General features: G+C 33.4%; 1 protein-coding gene across 2 annotated transcripts; it reads right to left on the bottom strand.

Annotated features, from left to right (window-relative positions):
- Positions 1-3,088: 3,088 nt before the first annotated feature.
- Positions 3,089-24,643, bottom strand: LOC148608932 (gamma-aminobutyric acid type B receptor subunit 2-like). Of its 2 annotated transcripts, none has more exons than XM_088541335.1 (21): positions 23,733-24,643; positions 21,387-21,524; positions 20,811-20,993; positions 17,172-17,273; positions 16,886-16,951; positions 16,266-16,457; positions 15,526-15,738; positions 15,268-15,328; positions 13,564-13,641; positions 12,230-12,380; positions 11,389-11,515; positions 10,738-10,845; positions 9,495-9,617; positions 7,378-7,479; positions 6,546-6,770; positions 5,897-6,055; positions 5,081-5,225; positions 4,710-4,875; positions 4,301-4,426; positions 3,702-3,811; positions 3,089-3,206 (listed from the first exon to the last, which is right to left on the bottom strand). In XM_088541335.1, the coding sequence occupies exons 1-21, from the start codon at positions 23,964-23,966 to the stop codon at positions 3,184-3,186; spliced, it is 2,832 nt and encodes a 943-aa protein (XP_088397461.1). In that variant the 5' UTR covers positions 23,967-24,643; the 3' UTR covers positions 3,089-3,183. The 2 variants fall into 2 exon arrangements, with proteins under 2 accessions (XP_088397461.1, XP_088397462.1); XM_088541336.1 differs by having other exon boundaries at positions 5,081-5,222; positions 23,733-24,641.
- Positions 24,644-25,296: the final 653 nt, after the last annotated feature.

Below are 25,296 nucleotides of genomic sequence, written 5' to 3'. Positions count from 1 at the left end.
CTAGGAAAAACTGTGTTGATCGGTTAATAGTTATGCGTAAAACATGAACAATTATACACAATCATTTGAAATAATCGTATTCTTATTCAGAACTGCCATAATGTGGTTATGGTATGCTGTGTTTCCTATGCGAACCTTACCACGAGGAACTTCGTCCTTCATATCTTTTGGTACTTCTTATTTAAACAAAGTTCAATTGTTATTCATTGGTTTCGATTTAAACACCAACAATTTCCAATAATAAAACATTTATTACTTGTGTTGATTTGAAAACTCATCTTTAGTATGTCAAAACACTAGAATTTAGTAATCATTATTTAAAGAAGCCCCAAGTTTCCATATCATTCCTCATTTGAAGGACTTCCTACTGACGACTATTATAGGAATATCGATATCCCAGCAGCTTGACAAAGACTGATTGCCTTTTGATGACATCCATATCTGGAACAGAACAGCTGCATTATACTGCTTGATTCCTACATCACAAAATTGGTATTACTTTCAGAAACATTTGAGATTTTTTTTATCATGTTCTAAGCATGAACGCTATTTCATTAACCTTCTGGTATATCATAAATATTGTGAAAAATTTTATTTTTCCAGGAATGTCCGAAGTATTTTTAGTACATTTTTGGTGTGATAAATATTTTTCACTTACATGAAGATATCAAAAAATTTCAAATAACATCATAAGACAATTGTTATACGTTATCCTTCTTTCAATTTCCAAAAATAAATTGAAAACAAGAAATATGCTAAAAATAACAGGTCAAGCAGACAAAATAATGAAACAAATAAATATCATCGGTAGCTTGGATACAGTTCATGTATAGGACAAAATATCTCTTCATTGAAGGAATGGAATAATTTCGTCAGCACCGATCAAATTCAGGAAGCAACGACCTTAGTATATTGTTCTTTTTATTCGTCAGATGTACACACCATTTTGTAACAAATACAGGATTGCAAGCATAGAACCATAAAAGCTATAACATAACAATTATTTAAGATCTTAATTGTACGACGTATAGCGGAGAATAGAATGGTGTGTTACTCGAATACACTCTTTATTAAATGTGATGCTGTTTCAGTTGTTAGCCGCTTTTGGTGATACTTTCTTATTTTGAAATAAGTATTGTAAAAAAATATCGATGGTCGACTAATACTGTAGTAATACACGCGATTTAATATCGGCACAAACTACCGAAGCGAAATCCATGTGCAGGGCTTTGACGAACTTTATAAATATACAGAACAGAATAAAATACAATGACATACAAAATTGAAAAGAATTCACTGGAAAAGTTTATATCTCATAATCCAGTGATTAACTATATCTTTTATATCAATACAGTACTCAAAACAATTACAGATTTAGGAAAAATGTCCCAAAAGAGTAAATAGAGAAACTAAAGATAGAATAGATCCCTCCTTCATCTTTTCTAATGAAATCGACAGGCAGTAAAAGTTCTGAGACCTTTCTTGGTAAAACCGTTACATAAAGCGACAATTGATTCCAGAAAAGATACCTAATGGATCATCCATCAATCCCAGTTAGACAAAATTAAACTGTAAGGTTCGCTCTCTGTCTCTAAAAGGATTTCTTAGCAATCAATCAAATGGCCAAATTAAAGATGAAAGTTTAGAAGCATGTATATTAGTCTAATGGGTCTTAATTAAGGGTGACATTCAATTACGCTATACTGAAAAGACGAACCACCGTTATCAATTTAAAATTTAAAAGTTAAATTGCATAGTTCTATTTAGCGAACAGTAGCGGTAACATTTATTCTATTTAAAGTATAGTTTTATTGAAATGCTTTCAGGAAATTGTCACACGGGTTAGAATCTCAAAGGCTTTCTTGCAGTGGTTTACTCTTTACAAAAGCCAATCAATTAAGATAGGTTAGTTGAAACCAATAAAATCTACTGAGTAGATTTGCTATAGAGATTCCTAAGGTTCTGAAAATGATTTCAAATAATATTTGTCAAATTAAACAATTCTTTCCAAGAGTGAAAATTAAAGTATAGTGCATACAGATGAATTAAAGTTCATATCATTATTTAGCTGTTGACATAGTAGTGAATGTCTCTCATTGCAATTTTTTGTCGATGATCAAATAATTAAGTATATATTCATATACCTACATTAGTAACTTCAACCACTAGTTACCTTTGATGCAAATGAATTAAATACCACTGCTGTTAATTAAAATAAATATCAAATGAGCTAAGCTTCCAAAACAAAACTTGGCAGACAGATAGATGCTTATTGGTTACATTTCTAGTAATGATATTGAAATGTGCACTTATTTACGTCAGTAAAATGGCGTATGTCCGTCAACACTATGAAAACTGATTTGTTCAATGTGTCATAGTTTTTCTTTCCTCTTTCGTCTACCCCGGACTTGACTTTTTGTGAGCAACTCGGCGGGTGTTTGTAGAAAAGCAGAGGACGCTTACCCTACCAGTGCACCTGGTTCATGCTCCCTATTGTAGTGGAGTCCCGGTTGCTCATTTGCTTTTGTTGCTTTGTGTGTATGATTTTAGTTGCTTTGTGTACTTTGTTGTGTGTGTCTGTTTTCCATGTCTGGTCTTTGTCCCTGGATTGCATTCTTTTAATTATCGCTATAGCCTTGGTTCCGTTGGTTACTCTTAGTATGTCTTTATCTCTTTATGCTTATGTATTACTATTCAAATGACCGTTATTGCGTACTGCAATATTCCAGACATCTTAGTAAATTGTACTGCTGATGCCCATTCCAAAAAATATGAAGCCTCTTTTTTTTGCTAATGTTTTACTACATGTGAGAATCTCCCTAGAAGCAGGATTTGCTCATCCTTTCGGACCATCTGTGTTTACCTCTAGGTTTTATTTGTATTTGTGCTGCTTTTTTGTTATGTACTTACAAGTCCCTTTCAGTTGAACGGTTCGTTTATAGACTTAACTTGTAAGAGAGGCTATATACAGCTATATATATCCTAACCATTTTACAGTTTGTTCTGTTAATTTATACTTTAAAATATTATAAGAAAGATATTTTCTATAGATATACGATGGGAAGTTTACATATTTAATGGACGTCAATAACAGAAAAAATGTTTTATTGATGAAATCGTATATAACGAAACAACAAGAACAAAACAAACCAACCAAAAGGTAAATTTTAGTGTAAACTGTCTTCACAAGTATGTTAGTTCTTCGTCTGAAATATAATGAATATATATATGTTGTATTTAAAATAGACTAGACATGTTTTGGATATTTATTATTTATGATCCAGTAATAACAGCCCAAATTAATTTTAAATCATCCCCGGTGATAATTACGGATACAGGAGAGATTTAACTATTACAAGACAGACAGGTTTAGTGCGAATTATATTATTGAAAAAGGATGATGACATGTAATTTTTCTTTTAAAGGTTTTATATTAAATGTGTATAATACTACTGAAATATGAATTGGAATCATAATTTCTACTGTATAAATCAGAACTTAATTCTAATTGTCTTTTGGTAATAAGCTCAAACCTGATATATTGCATTACGAACAGAGTTAAGTTATGTAAAAACCATTAGAAAGTAAATATATGATAATCTGATTAGCGTCAAATACTTAACATTACACTTTGCATAGTGATTAAATTCTTGAAAAACAGATAACCATCATAAATAGATTTTATTTGTTTAATACTATACCTGGAATACTAGACAAACTGTCGACATCTGAAATAGCGTTGTATTTGACAGTTAAACCCCGATTATTTAGCTTGGCATCTTCTGTTTGTTTGTTTTGCACCACATGGTTTCTAAAATTGACTTATAGATGTTATTCGTTGGAATGTTTTTTGTCATTGTTCCGAATATAAGATATACATTTCCCTTTAAAACAAAACAAATAAAGAATGTTGTTTATACTGTGAGGGTACTTTCATATGATGGTTTTAATGTTCATGGAAATTTTTAATACGTGGTTTGCCCGAAACATTTAAACTCTATCTGATAATGTGTATAATTTATTTTCTTTGTTTCAATGTTTCGGTCAAAAAAGTACTACACGTTGTTTAAATTTGTTGTCCACTTTTCCTAAAACTTTGAATTTGGGTTTGCAAGTAATGATTTATTAACTTTGCCTATCGTATACATCATAGGTGTTATATTTAATTCACACACTATGGCGACAATGCATGCAAAAGCTCTTAACATTAAAATCTTAATATATTTTATTAAATACTGCAATCAAAATAGGCGTATAATCAAATTCATTCAATGAAACATTGAAAAAAATTGAATATTACCTTTCTAAATTATGTGTTGGCTTTGACACGTAAGCATTATCAGGGGGTCCAACGTAGACGCCTCCGAACTCTTGTTCATCATAAGAGGACTGACGTATATGAGAGACTCGTGAGTTCTGGCCTTTTCTGTTTAAATAAATTAGATGAAGTTTTTATTGAAATGAAAAGAAAATCCATGTTTACTGCTGAAAGGTTTTCTTGGTAGTTTTTGTTCATATTTTTGAAACCAATAATTTACAAACGCTGGTATTAACACCCAACCCAATTGGAATATCACTCATCAATAATCCATTTTCAATTAAATGAAGCTATGATTATTTATGTCATAATGTTATTGCAAGATAACCTGCTCCCTTTAAAAATATTAATATTTTGAAAGCCGACATGTAAAATTTCTATTGCTGCAAACCTAAGGTCAGTCAATTCGATGCTATCTGTACAGTTTGTATCAGAGCTGGTCACTGACTTTGGTGACATCAGTAACAATCTTCTACGTACTTGTGACGTATCAACAGACCACGTGTTTGTATATTCTGAACACGTTGACAGATCTTCTCCATCATAAGTTGATGATACTGGAAAAGATAATGAAGACAATTGCATGTTTTCACAACAGTCATTTTTTCTGCTATGTGACAGAGTCTACATATCGTACTCAGCTAAATGAGCTAAATACGAAAATATTATAATCATATTTGTATTATCAGGAAACAAAAATGAAGAACATATAAGGATGAATAATGATTTGAATTTTGTATTATAATTGCTTTTAAATCATACTTCTAGATACTCTTGTCGGTGAATCTGTTCTCAGACCAGTAAAGCGTTTCTTTGGACTATTTTCTAGACTCTTTTTCCCCAGAAAGCTGTAAGCATCTGGATCTTCTCCAAGTTGAATGAGTAAATTTCTAAGTTCCTCTTGCTTCTTAAAGATACAAAATCTAAATCATACGTCTTATACATAAAACAATAAAACGACAGGTTGAAATAATATGTCAATCAAAACATTATTTCAGTGTTAATCGATCGTATGGCTAAAATATTTGCAACTTATGAGGCTGATCCATTGTGTATTTGTTTCGAGAAAAAAATCGATTACTTATGATCTATTCATATGATGCTTCCCGGAAAGCAAATCAAATTATATGCAATGACCTCCGTTTTTTAAAACTTATTTGGAACCGTTATGTGCATGTACATCGTCATTAAAATAACTGTACTCGGTGAAATACGCTATTCACATGGGAATTACTGTAAAGACAAGCATTATCTTAATCATCGTTTAGGTATAATTTGACCATTATTTTCAATTTTCACATTATTAATGATCAAAATGTAATATGTGTTTACATGCCCGCGCGCGCGTGTGTAAATAAAACATTTCTTCAAATACACAAGAAAAAATAATTTAAATGTGTATATAACAACATGTTTTGTTACTACTTTTTTAAATTATACCAAAAGTCACTTTTAATAACGTTCGTTTACCTTAATCTTACGAAACAGGGAGACAGACATATATTTAAATGCAGTAACACACATATATCTTCGGATATTTTTTTACATGTATCAAAATGTTTTTGAAATAGGGAAAACCTGTTTTATCATTTCTTTGTATTGTTTGTTTAATTGTTCCACATCTTTCATTTCTTGTTTGTTAAGTGGACCATTTTCATCTTTTTTCTTTCCTTTCCTTTTTAACGTCGCTCTCATTCGTCTATCTTCACCCTTTGGATCAACTTTAAGTTCAACTATCTAATGAAAAGAGAGTGCAATAGACATTACAAACGATAAGACTGGGTTTTTAAGTGTTAAATTGGTATTAGGAGCATGTTCCCTAGATGTTACATAGCTCAAGTTGTATCTTGCCCTGCCTGACATGTAAAAGTCTACGAAGATATTTATTCATTTGGTAGAGATAATAAGTTCGTTTTTTATGTTAATTCACTGATAGGAAACCATCTTTCTATTCAACAAAGAATATGAATTTGTACACAGAAATCTGACTGGTAATGTGATTTTTTTTCTCAACAGAAGCAAATACTCGTTCACTTGACGCAATGATCATTTCATCCGTATATTTATCAGACACTTCATAGGTCTATTATGACCCCTACCTTAGGAACGAATAACAAACAAAGAGTTGTTGTTATCAGACACTTCATATGTCTATTTACCTTAGGAACGAATACCAAAAAACAATTATTGTTGTCAGACACTTCATAGGTCTATCATGACCCCCTACCTTAGGAACGAATACCAAACAAAGAGTTATTGTTGTACAGAAGATAATCAACAAACTGATGATAATGAATTCTGGATTAGGTTTGTCGTTAACCACAAATGAGATAGCAGCTCCCGATAAACACATTATGACTACGTTGTATACACTCATTCCGATGTATTTAGAATCATTCAGAGCTGAAATTGTCACGTGTCGTGTATCCCAAGCTAAAAAGCATCCAAATACCTGGATAGAAAAATGTTTATTTTATATAACAGCACGACAGATTTACATCTGTTGGTATCTCTAGTAAAGCAGAAGAATCTATGCTCCTCCCAGCTTTTAAGTGGTGTCCATGTTGCACATTGATTTTTTTCTATGAGTGTGTTTCTTTGTTTGTTCTTTGTGTTGTCTATTTTCTTTGTATAGTGGTTATACCTGGATTAAGTTCTTTATTAACGTTTGAATCCTGGGTCCCTTGATTTCCCCTTCATTATATATAAAGCACACCTTAATATCAAGATTTATATCATCTTGTAATTAAAAAGTTACCATTTTCTGATATTTCATTTATGCTAAAAGTCCTATATTTTTAGTTATTGTAGAAGTAGGTATGACTTGAGCTGTTTCTACAAACCAAACATTTGCATAACCTTCAGCAAATTTATTTCCATACTGTTTGTATCACGTTTCTTTTATCATTTAGAAATATTGCAAGTATTTTTATTATACGATAACTTGTTATTTATGTCACGAGTATTCCTTGAGAGCATCGTTAATTACAATAATATTAAACATAACAAGCAATTGTATTCCTTGTTACATCTATTATAGCTATCATTTTATATCTTACCAACAGAATGCCTTTATAAGCGTATATAATTCCCATCCATATTGGTATGTAGCTGCTGGTGCAGTACTCTATAACTGGAATAACCTCAAAATCACCCATGATCTGTATATGTATTAAGCAAAGGATAAAAAATGAAAAAAGTGTAAATTATAAACGGAAAATATATATATAATAGTTTTTGTCTCTGACATAATACATTATTAATATAAACCTTAAGCGGGAAAAAATCATTCATGAAGTAGATATTTCATTGAAATGAAGTATTTAATCAATTATTGCAGTTTGTAAACAGAAAACTACATATGCAAATCTATGCCAAATATGTAAACACTAAACAGGATTTTTTATTTCTTAGTTCAAAAAACCAATATCGGATTTGCAAACCAGAGGGACGTCCTTGCACGAGACAATACCGGAGGTACAAACTAGGGGAAATCGTTGGACGAGACAATACTGGAGGAATAATCGAGAGGAACATATTTGAATGAGACAAAGCCAGGGATACCAAAAAGGAAACGAGGTGGGAAATTCTTGGACGAGACAATACCGGAGGAACAAACACGGATAAAATCCTTGGTCGAAACAGTAACGGAGGTACAAACGAGAAAGATTTGTTTGTTTGTTTGTTGGGATTTAACGCCCGAGCAGCAATATTTCAGCTATATTCAGCCGATGAACATTAAATGGATGATAAAATGAACATGGAATGATGAAATGAAAAAGGGATGGGACACAAGGACAATGGGGTCGACAAATTTTGAGGTGGGTAGGGCCGGGCAATTTAGCCTTCTGTGGCGGAGCCCTATGGTTCCTACTCCGGGAGAATACCACAGTAGGGTTGTTTAACGTGCGAGGAACGTGGCATCTTTCCCAACACGGTGCACCACTATGGTTTGCGGTCAGGTTTTCCGTATTATAGCCTGACAACCCCAGCATGTAACACCCCAGGGATGCCCCATTCAACCACCAAAGGCACACATTCCAGTTGCTCTGTTGGCAGAGCGCCCTAACACCCGGCTAAGGTTCTGAGCACTATTTAGTCGCCTTTTACGACAAGCTTTGCGCTACTGCAGGCCTATTCTTTTAACACCAGAACCTGCACCTGGCCAAACGAGGAAGAAATCATTGGACGAAACAATATTGGAGGTTTAAACAAGAGGGACATCCGTGGACCAGACAAAGACAAGAACACCAAAAGGACAAACGGGAGGGAAATTCTTGTACGAGACCAAGCCTGGAATACCACAAGGACAAACGAGGGGCAAAGTCTTTGACGAAACAATGCCGGAAGAACAAACGAGTTTGAAATCCTTGGATGAAACAGTACCGGAGATACAAACGAGGAGGAAATTCTTGGACGAGACAATACCGGAGGAACAAACGAGGTTGAAATCCTTGGACGAAACAATACTGGAGGTACAAACGAGGGGAAATCCCTGGACGAAACAATATAGGAGTAACAACCGAGAGAGCAATCATTGGAAGAGACAATACCGGAGGAACAAAAGAGGGGAAATCATTGGACGAGGCAATACCAGATGCACAAACGAGAGGGACACCCTTTGACGGGACTACGACACGACTGGGAAATTTTACGACGAAGAAAAAATAAAATAACAAAAAAGAACTAAAAATACACAGAAAACAAAAGAAAGAACCTTACTGAAAACCGGAAGTGAACTTGGTTGCACACAGTATGAGGACGGAATGTAACTTTGTATCTTTCAGCAAAAACAAACGTCAGCTATTACATATATTTCATGAATATTGCAAGTATGATACAGGTAAAAGGGCTTTTAATAATTATCTCTCTGTTCGTGTTGAATGCTAGTATTGACACATCATTCATGTTATAAAGGAAATACATCATTCAAGTAATCGCGCACTTAGTCGCCTGAATGAGCAGGTAATCATTTTTTGCTCAAGTAATTGTTATATAACACACTTTCTTCTTCATATTTATTACCTGAGACTTCATTCGTTGTATTAAACATCGGGCTGCAATGAGGTAGCTCCATCGCATACTCTGGTAGCGCTGTCTATTTAATTTGTATTTTTGCATTTAGACACATTCATGGTTATTTGAAATCATTACTAACTTTACTTTACGTACTTACATATGAGCTAAGATTCCGATTATCTTTATACAACGGATCAATAATCTGCCACGTACTGAGTATAATGGCATCTAGTAACACTAATGTAAACACCATAAAGAACAATTTATAGTCGTGTATGATCTACAAAATATCACACAATGTGGAAAAATGAGTAACAACAAACATATATGTATGATCTACAAAATATCACACAGCATATGAGTTAAAGCTTGAGTAAAAAAAAAAAAAAAGAAATGACATAGGTAGTTCTCTCCGCGGGACTTGAACTCGTACCGCTGTGACATCTATGGAAACAACGCCTGCACTAAGTCCTGCGCCCTAGACCACTCGACCAGCTAGGCTATATAAAAATATAGTTTTCGCTGGCCGGGTCATTCTTCCTCGTAGGATTAATCTAGGGCTCTTAACTTAGTACACGATGTATGGTAGTACGGGACAGGTCATCTAGGTGTTGTGACACGCATCATTAATTTGATCCTCTATCCTACATAATAACGCCTAGATGAACTGTCCCGTACTACCATACATCGTGTACTAAGTTAAGTGCAGTGATAGTGCAGACGGTGTTGCCATAGATGTCACATGAAAAATAATTTAAAAGAAATACCATTGAAGGAAAATGACAATTAACGAAATATCAAAAAATGGCGTTTATTTTAGCTTGTGCTTTACGAAAGGAATTTAGACAGAAATACTGTAAACCAGGAAATTCTCAGTCGTGTTTTTGGCGATTTCTGTGAACAATCTACTTTTACGCAGTTTTAAGAGCAATCAAGGAAACCAAGGTTATAGCGGCAATCAAAAGAATGTAATCCAGGGACACAGACCAGACATGGGGAACAAAGAATTTAAAGTAACTAAAATCATACATAGAAAGTAACAAAAGCAAATGAGCAACTCGATTTCTCGATTTTCCCCCGAACTATAGTATAATGTTCTTCGAAAATATTCACTACAGTTTTATTTCCTCGCTACAGCTCTTAACGGAAATATAGAGAAAATACACCGCCGTAAATATTTTCACCGTTTACAACAAAGGCAGGTGACAATTCACGAAATATCAAAATAGCTTTCATTTGCTTGTCCTTTTTTTAAATTTTGTTCAATGTACGCTCTACTCAGAATACTTTAAATAACAAAGGACGAAATAACGCAGTTTTGTTACAAGTTGTGTATACTGTATACTAGTGTAACAGTTACAATACATATCTAACAAATATAATGAACAAATTAAATATACCTTTTTGTTTAGTTTAATATTAGTAAAAATGGCATGAACACGCCAAGTTTTTGTAAACATTGCACCAAACGACAACGAAAATCCAACTGCAAGAAACCAAGACCGGATCTAAAAGAGAAAAATCTGTTCTTTTTCAGACAATTAAAGTGCATAAATATAGCAAAATCTTTTTTCAGAATACATCATATCTCTTTGTATCTTTTCTGAAAAACAAAAACACACGAAAATATTGAAAGGAACAGCCATTTTTTGAATATTGAATGCATTAACAGAAAAACAGAAATCATCATATCTTTTACGCATCCAATTTTCTGAGAAATTAAATAATGCTAATCTTGAAATTTATCGCACATGATTTGTTATCGGGCCTTTCAGAGTTTTCTCACAAGTTTGAAGATCTTTTGGTGATCTCTGAAAATAACAACTTTTTTTTGGATTTAGGATATACGCTGGTGTATTTGTTGTGTTTCACCGTATCTGGTCTTTTTCTTGGTATCCAAATGTTAAAAATAATTATTTAGAATTCGTGCAATGAATTTAGCCGTAAAGTGTCTAATGTATATATTAAAATTATATATATATTTTTTAAATCCTTGCGATTCTTTCAAAATAGACTAAATAAGCTTAATGTATCTAACTGGCAACACTTACAACACAAATAGAAGAGGACAGAGGTTGTTGACCTCCCTCAGAACCAAGAAGATAGACACTGCCATATGACACCATACATCCTACTATTATTATGTTGTTCATATTAGGACTTGACATTTTGATATACCTGTCATAAAATTGGGAATTTCAAAGATTAAAAAACGTCTTTTCATTATAAATGTTCAAATTGGACAGGTAGCAACTCCTCTTACTTTATTCCATCAAGATGAATAGTGTTTGGGTCTAAAAAGCAAATATGGGTAATCGGTACACATGATTTAATAAGTATATCAAAATTGGTTATATAAATCTTCTTGACCTTCAGTCACAATTAAATACATGTAACTGTCCAAAAATAATGTATTGTTGCTTTAATATTTGGAGTTAAAAGTCTCATAAAGTATCAATACAGATACAATACTTGATCAACTGTGCGAGTTTTACCCTGATATTGCCATTTGTTCCACGGACTTTCCTTTTAGGCTATTCCTATTGACTACTGACTAGATTATGTCAGTTCGGTTTTTTTATTACCCTTTGATATAATTCATGCTCGGTTGTATTCATTAAGTATATATATTTCAGCTTAACTGTATTTAAAGAAAACGATTCCTTAGCATATAGTAAAGTTTTACAGGACGATCATTTCAATATTGTCTATTAGTACCAAGAAAAATTGATAAAAAGCAGTATCTACAGACACAACTATGAGAACTACAATTATGAGAAGCTGCGCTTACAAGAATTGAGAACAGACGGACGGACAGAGGGACAGAAAGGGTGATTCCTATATACCCCCAAACTTTGTTTTCGGGATATAATAAATAATAGCTACACATACCTGTGGTGACGAAAAATAATGTTTATCACCAAAAATACTACAGCCATGATTATCCCCATGCTAGCTAAAACACTGATCCCTGAGTATATAACTGCTGATACTCTTAGTAACTCTGTACGTATAAGGTTTCGGTCCATCGGGGGTCCATCACCTATAGCATAAATATTTAACATCCATGATAGAACTTTATTTTGTTGAAGGCAAAACGCGAGTATCATTTTTTTAACATGAATTTGATAAATGCAGCATTATAAGAAACAAATATTTCTCAATATCTAACCTCGTCTCAATAAATGTAAATGATATTTGTTCCCTTTCATATTGTTGAACGTAATGTCATGATATTTTATTATATTAGATTGACTGATTGTTAATTTACGTCCAATGACATTGATATTTCATGCATTTCATGTCGATAACGCCTTTTCTTGTTTCGTCTAACCCGGACTTTTTATGAGCAACTCGGCGGGTGTCTTTAGAAAAGAAGAGGACACTTATCCTACCTAACGATGCACATAGTCAATGCTTCATTTAATTGTGTAGTCGGAGCTGCTTTCTTTTTTTCACGTGTTATTTTGGTTATTTCATGTTTTTTGTGTATATCTGTTTTTCCTGTCAGGTTTTTATCCTTATATCATATTTTTTTTTGTTTCCGTTCTTATCTTTGGTCAATCGAACACATTAAGATTTGTGTTAAGCTGTATTATGGCCAACTTGTCGTCACTCTATTTACCAGAGAAACAGTTAGTACCCATTTTATTGTGGCCAACCTGTCGTCACTCTATTTACCTGAAAAGCAGTTAGTACCCATTTTATTGCGGCCAACATGTCATCACTATATTTACCAGAGAAACAGTTAGTACCCATTTTATTGCGGCCAACCTGTCGTCACTATATTAACCAGAGAAACAGTTAGTACCCATTTTATTGTGGCCAATCTGTCGTCACTCTATTTACCAGAGAAGCAGTTAGTACCCATTTTATTGTCTTTGGTGTGACTCGGTCAAACACATAACGAAACCATCAAAACGGGTGGATACATGCGTGGTGTATAGTACTATTTTAAAGGATGTTAATATTATCTTTTGTTTTGTATATATCAGTTGTGTTTTGCTATTTGTTACATGTATTATAGCTCTATCTTCTTTCTCATCGTCATTAAACTCTTATTGCACCATCCTCATACCTCAAAAGTATCACCCGGAAACATATATATGAATGAAACGCAAATTATTTTTTTCATTCTTTATAACACAATTTACTTCTCAAAACATGTCATTAGTGTCATTGGTTTTCGCAACAAGATCTTGGTTTCATGAAAAATATATATTTACCTGGCCAATGAAGTCTGTCGGTCTTTGATAATTTATCTGAGGCACCATTGAATATACCAACTTGTTCCAGCTTCCGATCTAAATATTGGCATGATCTATTATTACTATGTAAATATAACTTTCAAATGGTTTCAAACGTGTTGAACAAAATACTCAGGCAGTTTATTGAAAAATAAAGGAAACAATATCATCTAATCAATCTTATAATGGAGACCGAATAAAACCCCTTGACATAACTCATTAGTATGGAATATCCGATTTTATTGCTTAGATTCTAATGTGCCATTATATTGCTGGGTTAATGTCATGACAATTACACACACCTTATTTTCAGACCACTTAGCCTTTGCCTGATTTGAGATCGTGTTAAAGCGGAAACTGTTCCCATTCCGATGATTAGAGAATTCCTACGAGTCATTAAGTTACTGCCAAATGCATTTAGCATTATTGGACAATTCAAGATTAATGTCTGTGAAAGGTCCATTTATTGCTGATAACGTAAATGAATTACTGATTTGTCTACAATCAGTAGTGTCCTTTATCCAACATTCCTTTGATATCATTCTATTTCTTGGAAATAAATATACCTAGTTTCCCATTGTTTCAAAATAATCACAAACATTTGCACGAAATTATTCCATATCTTTAAAAACAAATCATTTGAAAAAAAATAAACTATTTGAAAGAGTAATCAAGGGAACCAAGGTTATAGCGGTAATCAAAAGAATGTAATCCAGGTACAAAGACCAGACATAGAAAAAGGACATACACAACAAAGAACATAAAGTGACGAAATTCATACATACAAAGTAACAAAAACAAATGAGCAACTCGGACTCCACTAAAAACTGGGAGCATGGACCTGCTTTTCTAGAAACACCCGCCAAGTTGCTCATTAAAAGTCAAGTCCGGGGTAGACAAACGAGGAAAGGAAAACTATGACCCGTTGAATAAATCGGTTTTCATTGTGCAGATGGATACACTATAACGATCCAGGAATTCATGATGACGACTATAAAAATTACTGTAGTGATGACTTCAATTTTGTAGCAATATAACCCTGTTCCAGAAGCCTATTTGTTAGAGTTCTAGCGCGTTATAAAAAGTCTGCGTAGTTTCGGCAAGCTCTGGCATAACGTTTGAGTTGTAATATGAACACTTCATACGCAGGTGCTGAAGGGATGTTGCCACAGATGAACGGAAAATTCTGAATGAAAAGTCATCACGTTTGTCGTAAAGTTTGGTCAATAGTTTTCCTTTACCATCGATTCTAAGTGTAGGTCAAGATATGAGGCCGACTTAACAGTGTCTGTAGTATCCTTTTTCTCAAGGTCTTTGGGGTAGATGCGATGTATCAAATCCCCGAAATTAGGATTGTTTAAAGATAATACGTAATCTTTATAGCGGAGACTGAGATCAAAGGATCTAGCCAAGCAATATTCTTTCTTTCGGATTAGATCTGTTATAAAGTCAACCTCATAAGAGTGAAGGAATAGGTCAGCAAGTAAAGGAGCACAATTTGTTCCTATTGGAATGCCGACCGTTTGTTGAAAAACACGTCCAACACACTGGACAAAGATGTTGTCGATTAAAAATCCAACATTTTGTAAACATCTTCCTCTGTATATTTGGAAGATGATTTGGAATTATTTCTTACAAAGTATGAGAAATAAAATATACATTATGTTTGTATAGTGTACTCACCCTGTAGTTGTTTTACAGATACCAAACCAATCCTGTCTGGTCCATCAAACCGTACGCGACCCTGAAATTGAATAAATAATATACAGAGGGGTTATCGAAATCATACCCATGAAAGTGAGGTGTGGAGGTACTCAGTTCGTATGATATAAATCGTACCTTTGGGATAAACAATGAGGAAACATTCCGACTCATAAAAAACGAATTTGATTTTCAATACTCTAGAGCTAATTGTATATTTACATAGAATTATATACTTACAGTGACACCAATGAAATCAGTTTCATTTAGCGCCGAAGTCATTTCATCTCCTCTAAATAAATTATCATCTAATGTCGTTGGGTATCCCTTTTTCTTAAGTATAGTGTGTATGGCTCTTGCAATAACCCATATACCATCAAAGGCATATCCATGGAACATACTAAAGTTACCACCTCGGACTCTATCGTATAGGTTCTTGTATTCATTTGGTCTCTACAAAAATTTTTACTTTGTGTAAAAATGTTTTAAAAGAGTAAACAGTTCCTTAAAATTCTGGGGACTAAGAAAACATGAAAAGTTTAGACAAGACAATCATACAAAATATATTTAAGGTAACAAACCCACTTGTACATTCCTTATTTACTTACTATACATTATTATTGTTCGTGGGTACTATTTGTGTATATTATTTAAAACGAAAATACCTTCTGCTTAATAAACCTCGTAACTGATTTATTCCGGTGTTGTTCAAGGTACAAAATGATTTAACTAAACACAAAAATAATCCTTAAGATTCCGTAATGTACGAAAACAAAACTACAAGAAGGTTATAGCGTAGCAATAATTTATAACTGCTTTAGGAGTCTTTGTTAAAGCAATTAGTAAAGCTGTCCTAAATGATAAATGGATTATTGTCTAGGTAACCAGACACCTCACAATGTACGTGGTAGTAGTATCTTTAATACTTGAGATTATATTACAATCCAGTATCTAGATAGACAAACTGGGGCATAACATACCAAACCTGAGACGGTTTTCTTGTTGTTATTAGTAAGACTAAGAGCCTCCATAGACACATATCCATTAGCAGCAATTGACACTTCATGTCTAGTACACTTGATAGAATTATCATCCACCATAAACCATCCTTTGGAGTAGTAACCAGTCAGTATCCACTGGAACTTCTTGCCGTACATACCACGATGGTAAGCCTATTAGAGATGTTCAAAGTATACTTCCAATCAGATTATTAATCAACTTAGAATAGAGTGGAATAAAGTATTTACTTCCAATTGTGTTCCAATACGTTGAAAGAACGTTTTAAATGAACCAATACTTTCACCAAACTAAATCTAATAGAGTTTCACACCAATGAGAAAAAAACATGCATGTTAAGAATATGAAGGGTAATAACAAGATTACCGAACTAATCAAATCTAAGCAGTTGTCAAAATAAATAATTCAAAAGGAAAGTCCATATAACAATTATACATACTGAATATATCTTAATTATCAAAAACTGGTTGTTGAGCATCGGCACCTTAGAAAAAATGTTTTGGACAAGGAAAACATTTGTTTTAGTACTACCTGTAACATTTTATGTAGAAATGGATAAAGTGCAATTGGTATGTTTACTTACGCTGCAAAATATTTTTCTGGCCATTGTTTCATTGAAAAAACCAACAATAATCCTTGCGTCTATTTCCTGTTTTAAATAAATACAGGTAAAGTACATAATAACAAAGTAATTTACTTAAATGCCGAACACGATACTAAGGCAAAGTTATTATTTTAAATATACATTGACGATAGGTTATGGGTAAGTATTCTTAATGACAAGATATGTTTTAATATTTTCTTTTTCATTGAACATTTTGTAAACTTTTCTTCCGCAAGTTTATAAAGACTGAATTGTCTATTATTACCTTTAGATTATTAACGGCTACACTTGGGTCATCCAGGAAACTTTCCACTTTAGAAACCTCTATGTTAGCATGGTCCAGTAAGTGTATGAAATTGTTATGAGCCTGAAATATGTAAATGTATATATTTAGAAGTACTTTGTGCATTAATTGTGTAATTGGGAACAAATTGTGCTCCTTTACTTGCTGACCTATTCCTTCACTCTTATGAGGTTGACTTTATAGCTGATTTGATCCGAAAGAAAGAATATTGTTTGGCTAGATCCTTTAATCTCAGTTTCCGCTATATAGATGACGTATTATCTTTAAACAATTTCGGTCTTTGGTACATCGTATCTACCCAAAATGAACTTGAGATAAAGGATACTACAGACACTAAAGTCAGCCTCATATCTTGACCTACACTTAGAAATCGATGGTAAAGGAAAACTATTGACCAAATTTTACGACAAATGTGATGACGTTTCATTCTGAATTGTCGACTTTCCCTTCTTCTGTTGCAATATCCCTTCAGCAACTGCGTACAGAGTGTTCATATTACAACCCATACGTTATGGTAGAGCTTGTCGAAACTATGCAGACTTTTTGTATCGCGTTAGAATTCTAACAAATAGGCTCCTGGAACAGGGTTATGCTGCTACAAGATTGAATTCATCACTACAGAAGTTTTATGATCGTCATCATGAAATCGTAGATCGTTATGGTGTATCAATTTGCGCCACGAAAACTGATTTATTCAGCGTGTCACTTTTCCTTTCCTCGTTTGTCTACCACGGACTTGACTTTTTATGAGCAACTCGGTGGTGTTTCTAGAAAAGCAGAGGACGCGTACCCCCACCGGTGCACCTGGTCCATGCTCCCAGTTTTTAGTAGAGTCCGAGTTGCTCATTTGCCTTTGTTATTTTGTATGTATGATTTTAGTTACTTTATGTTCTCTGTTGTGTATGTCTGTTTTACATGTCTGGTCTTTGTCCCTGGATTACATTCTTTTGATTACCGTTATAATCTTGGTTCCCTTGATTACTCTTTCCTGAATCTACGACCCTCTTGGACTAGTTACAGTGAGAACTTATCCAGAAACTATGGAGAATAAACTAGATTGGAATGAACCTACTCCAACCGAAATTACTTTTGTTATGGACAAAATTAGAGAATTACTTGAATACAGCCAATACAATGGAATTTGAGAGATATTACATTTCCGATTCAACAAATGAAAAGAATGACTATGAAGTACATGAATTTGTAGATGCTAGCATGACAGCATACGGAGCAGTAAGCTTCATATGCAACGAGAAGGAGTCAAATATTGGTAAGGCAAAAGAATTGTGTAGTACCTGAGAAAACACCTGAGACTTTACCTCAATTAGAGCTGATGACAGCGTAGATTGGAGCACGTTTTGTTGAAACGGATTACATATTGGAGTGATAGCCATATCGTTTTGCAGTGGCTAAACATAACAGATAAATAAATAAAAAAAAAAAAACAAAAACAAAAACAAAAAAACGTTAAAAAGAGAATCGACGGGATCAACACACAAATCTAGATGAATAAGATATTGCCCAACCACCGATAATCCTGCAGACTTACAAACTTGGGGTATATTGGCTAAAGAGTTTATGCAAAATAAACTGAGGTTCACAAGACCGGCATGGTTACCAATTCGAGAAAAATAATGGAATTCAAGAAAATTACATCATCATGCTGTAATTCGGAAATAGAAGATATCGAAGAACATGAAACTGTTGGCGACGCTAACGCCAGTGACGTCGCCGTTAACTATATCTTGTATATTAAATGATTGAACTTGACTGTGGACTTATTTGATTATTGTAAGTTACACAACACTTGTCAATGCCCATATGCGCATCCAGCTGATGTACCTGGTCAGTGTCCAAACGTCTATCATACTCTTGCACCAATTAAATGCTTGTGCTCCAATCGTAGGTTAGCTCCTTGATATTTCTTGTTGGTAGAGAACTAATCTACTAAATCAACAAGCGCATTTTGTGCATATTAAGACTTTTGTATAATAAGACCTGATTCAGTGTGTAAAATATTGTACACGTTTAGTTTTTTTCTACATTCCGTTCATTTTATAAAGGTTCCGTGATTGATTGACTCCATTATAAATTCAAAGGAATGCAATTAATGGAATTACGTAATCAGATCCTGTAATGAAAGTAATCCCAAAGAGAATTCGGAGACATTTTCCTAATAGTATATTATTCAGTAGAATAATTAATGACAGATACTGCACAAATAACAATGAGGAGGCCTCTCCATGTGATTTTCCGATCTATCAACTAATCCCATCTGGCATGATTCCGGCACAAGGAGTCTATTATGCCGATTTTGTATTACAGTGGTAATCTCCTGTTTAAATATATTTGCCGTCACGGTGACAATAATATACCTGATAGTTTTTTTTTGTTTTTTACAACTGATATTTGGAAAACAAATAAGATCACTTTAAGTTAGGAGAGAATTGTATAAAACAAACAAGTAAAGTTCATCGAGATTCTTAATTAGTTTTCCGGCATATTAACTGCATATGACTTAAGGTACATATTGCAGTACAAAAGTGAGAACAGGTTTGTAGAGCAATTTAGAATTGGTTAGCATCAAATGAGATACGTTGAGATATACACCGTTATAAATTTGAACTTCTAAACGGTAAGAGTACAATGTCAACTGAAATTAATTAATTTAATTATGAAGAGAAAAACACACTAAACAGTTTACTCCTTACTTATTTGTAGATCATGGAGCTGTAATTGAATATTTTACTTGTGATTGCATTATGATCCATTTTGTCTGAATGTGATCAAACACACTTGAGCAAAACTATGGGAATCAAAAGAAAAAAATTAATTTGTGATAAATACTGTAATCTGATTGGTTAAAATAATTTTGTTATATCTCAATGAATAAAAAAATACTGACACGCCCCTATTCAGTTAAATTCAGGGCAACTTTTTTCATGTTTAATGATAAATTATATATTTTAAAATTAATTTATAAGACTTGGCTATGAAAAAAAAAATTGTCTGTTGAAAAATAGCATAAATTTTCCATGTGCATATTTTGTTTATTGCACTTCGCGCAATAAATAATACGCACATGGAAAATTTGTTATTTTTCAATGGACACAATTTTTATCATAGCCAATTCTTAGGTAAAATGGAAACACCATAAATCAACTACACAACTAAAGCAAGAAACAAAGACAATACAGGGCACTAACAAGGTATTTCTTGACAACGGGTATTTTGGTAATTTATACGGTAATGAGTATTTTTTCTTAAAAGACTTTCACCCTTTTGTGCAATAATGTGATTGTTATTGTATATTTGATAAGTTATCTGAATTTTTGAAAACTGAAATTGAATAGGATATACCATACACTTACAGTCAAATCCAATAGAAGTATTTTGGAACAACATGGCTACCCGAGTCCAATCATACTGTTTTATGAAGGCAAAATCTGCTTAATTGGATAGGATACATTTTCACACTTACCACTCCATAGCGGTCAGATCCAAAAGAGGCGTCTTGGAACAATGTTGCTACCAGAGTCCTATTTTAATGTATTATGAATGCAAACTTTGCTGAATTGGATAGGGTACATTTAAACTTACCATTCCATAGCGGTCAGATCCAATAGAAGCATCTTGAAACAGCGTGGCTACCCGAGTCCAATTGTACTGTTTTAGAAAGGCAACCTTTGCTGGGTTGAAGTCTTTGTCACTGGGCACTGTACGGTAGAAGTTAGAGTATGTTGATTTGTCAGAAAGCTTTGGATGAGTGTCAGCATAGGACAACTGCAATGGAAATAATATGTCCAGTGAACATTTTTAACTCGTTTATTTTAAAAAAAACCCAAAATATCCTGATATCATTTCATGTGTAAGTCATTATTCTAATGCATAGTTGTTTTCTCTTAAATCAAAGTAATGCAAATAAATTTTTCTGTAACGTATAAAGAGGCTTTCAAAACAACCCTGATCATTATTGGCGATATTAAGATTTCTTGTGATAATATTTTTCAGTAAATTCTGGTTTGTTCTATTGCATGTGGTTATGTTTGCTATTTGTTATTGATATTCCGTTTTTTTTTTCATATCACACAATCTAGAATATGTAAATAGGTGTCGTTTAAATATTCCATTTACTTAAACAACCCTTCAAACATTTTTTACACATAAGTATTTTACCTGTGACATATTCCACCATTTAGATATCTGCGCCAGTGGACCAGTAACATTTGGACAAACATCGCCAAACAACATGACTGTTGTCGTGTTTTCATGCATCATGTCGAAGAATATCTTCGTTGCTTTTGCCATGTCACACTGTAACAAACATAGATCATGATACAGTTTTTATATTGTATACAGTATAACAATATGCATATGATTTTCTTATTATGTAATGGAAGTATAACAACAGTATAGTTTTTTTTATTAAGTGTCTGCTTTGAAGGAAAATCTGTTGTTTTAAAAACAGAAAGCAGTCAGTCAACAGTAAGCATATTAGAAAAATCCGTTCGGGGATTTGGCGTTGGTTCTAACCTATCTATTACGTAATGTGGACGGTATACAAAATGATGAAACAATTATTATGCATATTTTTTGTGTCAATATATCCTTTTGTACTGAAACCTTAATAAGCAACACAAACAAATTTATTTAATGAACTATGTCAATGATTTAATGAACTATGTCAATTATTTTCATGAGCAAAATGTATAACAAACTTTCTAAAAAGTCTTGAAGATATATTAGATTCCTAAACGAACTGCATGTATAATTTACCAAATTACCGCAAGTAATACTAAAAATCAATTTTAATTCACACCTGTCGTGTTTTTAAGACATGTTGATTGCATAAAATTCTCCTCGTCAATTCCAATTATGGTTTCCTTCTACGAATAATCCGTTTCTGATCTTCGCGTAGGCACGCGACTGAGACTTTTAAGCGAATTAAAACGTAGTTGATAGTTTCCATGTGGAACTTTTATAAAAGGCCTCAAATGCCATATGAATTTTAACTGCAGACACGTCAAACAGATATGGAAATGTCAAAATTCCAAAATTTAACACTGTTTTGTAGTTCGTTTCAACATTTGTTTTCATTTCTTATACGTTAATAAAGAGAGTTGTGACAGTACAACGGGTACTGCACCTTTAACTGTCCATTAAAAACTGATGAAAAATTTAACTGATGTCGGCAAAAAAAAACCAAAAAAAATACCAATGCGTCAATATATCAAAATTCAATTATATGGATTAACATGAAAACAGAAAACAGAGAGGATCTACATACACAATATAGCAAACACACTAGTATATAATTGAATATAAAATATAAAAATACTTAAGATAAGGAAATCAAGACAGCAAAATAAAAGAGAATTAAAGCACTAAAATATGAACTGCCACAAAAGTTGGAAGATGAAGCATATTTCTCTCCCCTCGCGGCAACCGTCATGTTGCAAGTGTGAAAAATGCGGTAAGAGTGTAATAACGATAATGTAGCTCTCCGACAACAAGACGGAGTTACAAAGAGGTCCTATAATAACAATTGAGCAACTCCATAAGTAACTGGACAATTTCATTTAATGAAACGATATTTTATGCACCTGGTCCATGCTCCCAGTTTTTAGTGGAGTCCATGTTGCTCATTTACTTTTGTTACTTTGTATGTATGATTTTAGTTACTTTATGTTCTTTGTTGTGTATGTCTGTTTTCCATCTCTGGTCTTTGTCCCTGGATTACATTCTTTTGATTACCGCTATAACCTTGGTTCCCTTGATTACTCTTTCATGATGTACGTAATATAGAAAAGGTGGAGCATAAATCCAAAATACTAAATGTGACAGATCAAAGTTCAAAGGCGGTTAATAGCCTGACGGAGATAGAAATGGTTGAAATGAAAGAAAATCAATAAAGTGTGATGGTGTGCGGCCCCTCTTTGGTCAGTTAACGTGCCCTCTTGTTCCTAATTTCCTGTATCCGCCCATGATAATCATCTTTATATTAAATACTGCTTTACCATCGACAATTGAGTGGTTTTTGTTAAACTTTATTATCAGATATTAAGAAGTTATTCTTTTAAAAGGAATGAAATGTATCTTTATCTAACTTTAACATCCCCGGTGGTTGAATGATGGAAAATATTGCAACATAAAATATATTTGCCCGTTGTAAGTCATACATCATAGTCATTTGCTCCCCGACAGGTATGGAAAAGGCGCTTCACCACTGTATCTATTAAGTATCAAGATCAGTTGGTTGTCAACCTGGTGAGACTTTAAATCTAACAAATTATGTCTCATCATTGAGACACTTCATATCGGTGAATTTAAATGTGGAGACGATTTTAAAACTTCTGTAGTGAGAATACTATCCTGACATCCCGAGTAAGAATATCATTTTTGAATGAGGAATACTATTCAGGGCTTTTCTTAATTTAAATTTATTTTTAGCATATGATCAATACCTTTATTTTATTTTTTATACAAAAAGCCGATACCTTTGTTTTGACGTTATTCTCTTACCTGCGAATCGTTCCACTTCATTCGTAACTTGTATCCGGGCAGAAGCGCTGTATCGTTATTTACCATGTCAATGGAGAGTTGGACAGCCGGCCGGACTCCTCTGCCGATTTTACCTGCATCGATATCGTGAGACGATGGAAACAATCCAGCTATGACTATTTCAGTTTCAGCGTTAATCCAACCGAAATAAAGGCACACAATTTTCCAAAAAACAAAGTGAGTTGAATTCCGCATCACTTATTTATTTTAATTTCTGTTACCTTGTACAATTCCTGAAAAAGTCACACAATTGAAATAACTATTTACTGTAAGACAATCATTTAAGTTCTTCACAAATGTGATATCCCGGTTGACATTATTTGGCATTTGCTGTTGTTAATCATTCCTTCGATTGGTTCTTTTGTTCATAGTTGAGACAGCTGAGTTCGTGGCAGAGACATGTCTGCTTTCCATGATCCAACTTTATTGTTCTCAGAATAATCTGTCTTAATAAAGTTACAAATGGAATCAAGTTTCTTAACGAAAATCGAATCGGACACTAATGAGAGTAAAAAATTCACAAAACACGTAATGTATTTCATTTAAGAATTAGTCGTGGATATAAAAACGATAACTCTCCACGGAATATTCAATAAATCTGATACATGATCATAGTGACAGAAACATATTTCCCAGAGACTCTCAATTATAAACTCATGTAGTGCTTCCTATCAGATCGGATTAACTCCTCATACAAATCTGAACATTTGAGGTTATTGATAGTAAAAAGCAATAAAAATGATCCAGACGTCTGGCATAGAGAAAATGATGTCTTTGTAATCTGTCGTGATACCATGATAATCACTTGATAAATATTGTAACCGACTACTCTAGAAAATAATTTGCAATAAGCAATGGAATGTCTTTCCATGGAATGGCACTTTGAGCCAGTATATCGAAAATTACTTTGGGAACAAATAATTGATTTACTAAATCAACAAATGCCATATGTGCAGTGTAAATGTTTCTCATGTAACTATTTCCGGATATCGTTTGTAGATTTCATAATAGAGAAAATAAGGAACAGTGGGGTTGTAGAAATGTTTGTATGTTACTGATGATAAGTTACCATTGTTAGCTCTAGCTGTTCAAAAAGGGCACAAGGAAATTTAAAGCACAATACTAAAAAAAAAAAATCGTCTCTGTATCCTAGAATTACTAGAAACACTATGAATACTATAAACATGTAGCAAACATCGATCCTTAAACTCAACCATAATGATATCGTACTCTGAGGGTAGAGACAATAAAACTACAAAATAGCCATAACAGCAAACGACGAAAATGTGTTGCAGAAGTGTTTCATAATTTATATTTTTGTATTAACTTTTTGTTATGAAATAACTTACACGAAAAGCAAAAAACTCCTTTATGTTATGATCCAAGTTGACGCTAGGCTTCTGTCGTACGACAGGGCAATCATCTCCCTGAATATACATCAATAGAACGATACAGCAAACCTGATTAACGTTCTGACAATATATCACAAGCCATCAACGTAACGTATAAATAGGGAACATTTTAT

Source organism: Perna viridis, chromosome 8 (genome assembly GCF_037379345.1).
Source record: "Perna viridis isolate PV_CMFRI_1.1 ecotype Kerala chromosome 8, ASM3737934v1, whole genome shotgun sequence".
Classification (NCBI taxonomy): domain Eukaryota; kingdom Metazoa; phylum Mollusca; class Bivalvia; order Mytilida; family Mytilidae; genus Perna; species Perna viridis.
The sequence above is the reverse complement of the archived record's forward strand: the minus strand, read 5'-3'. Positions and strand labels throughout refer to the sequence as shown.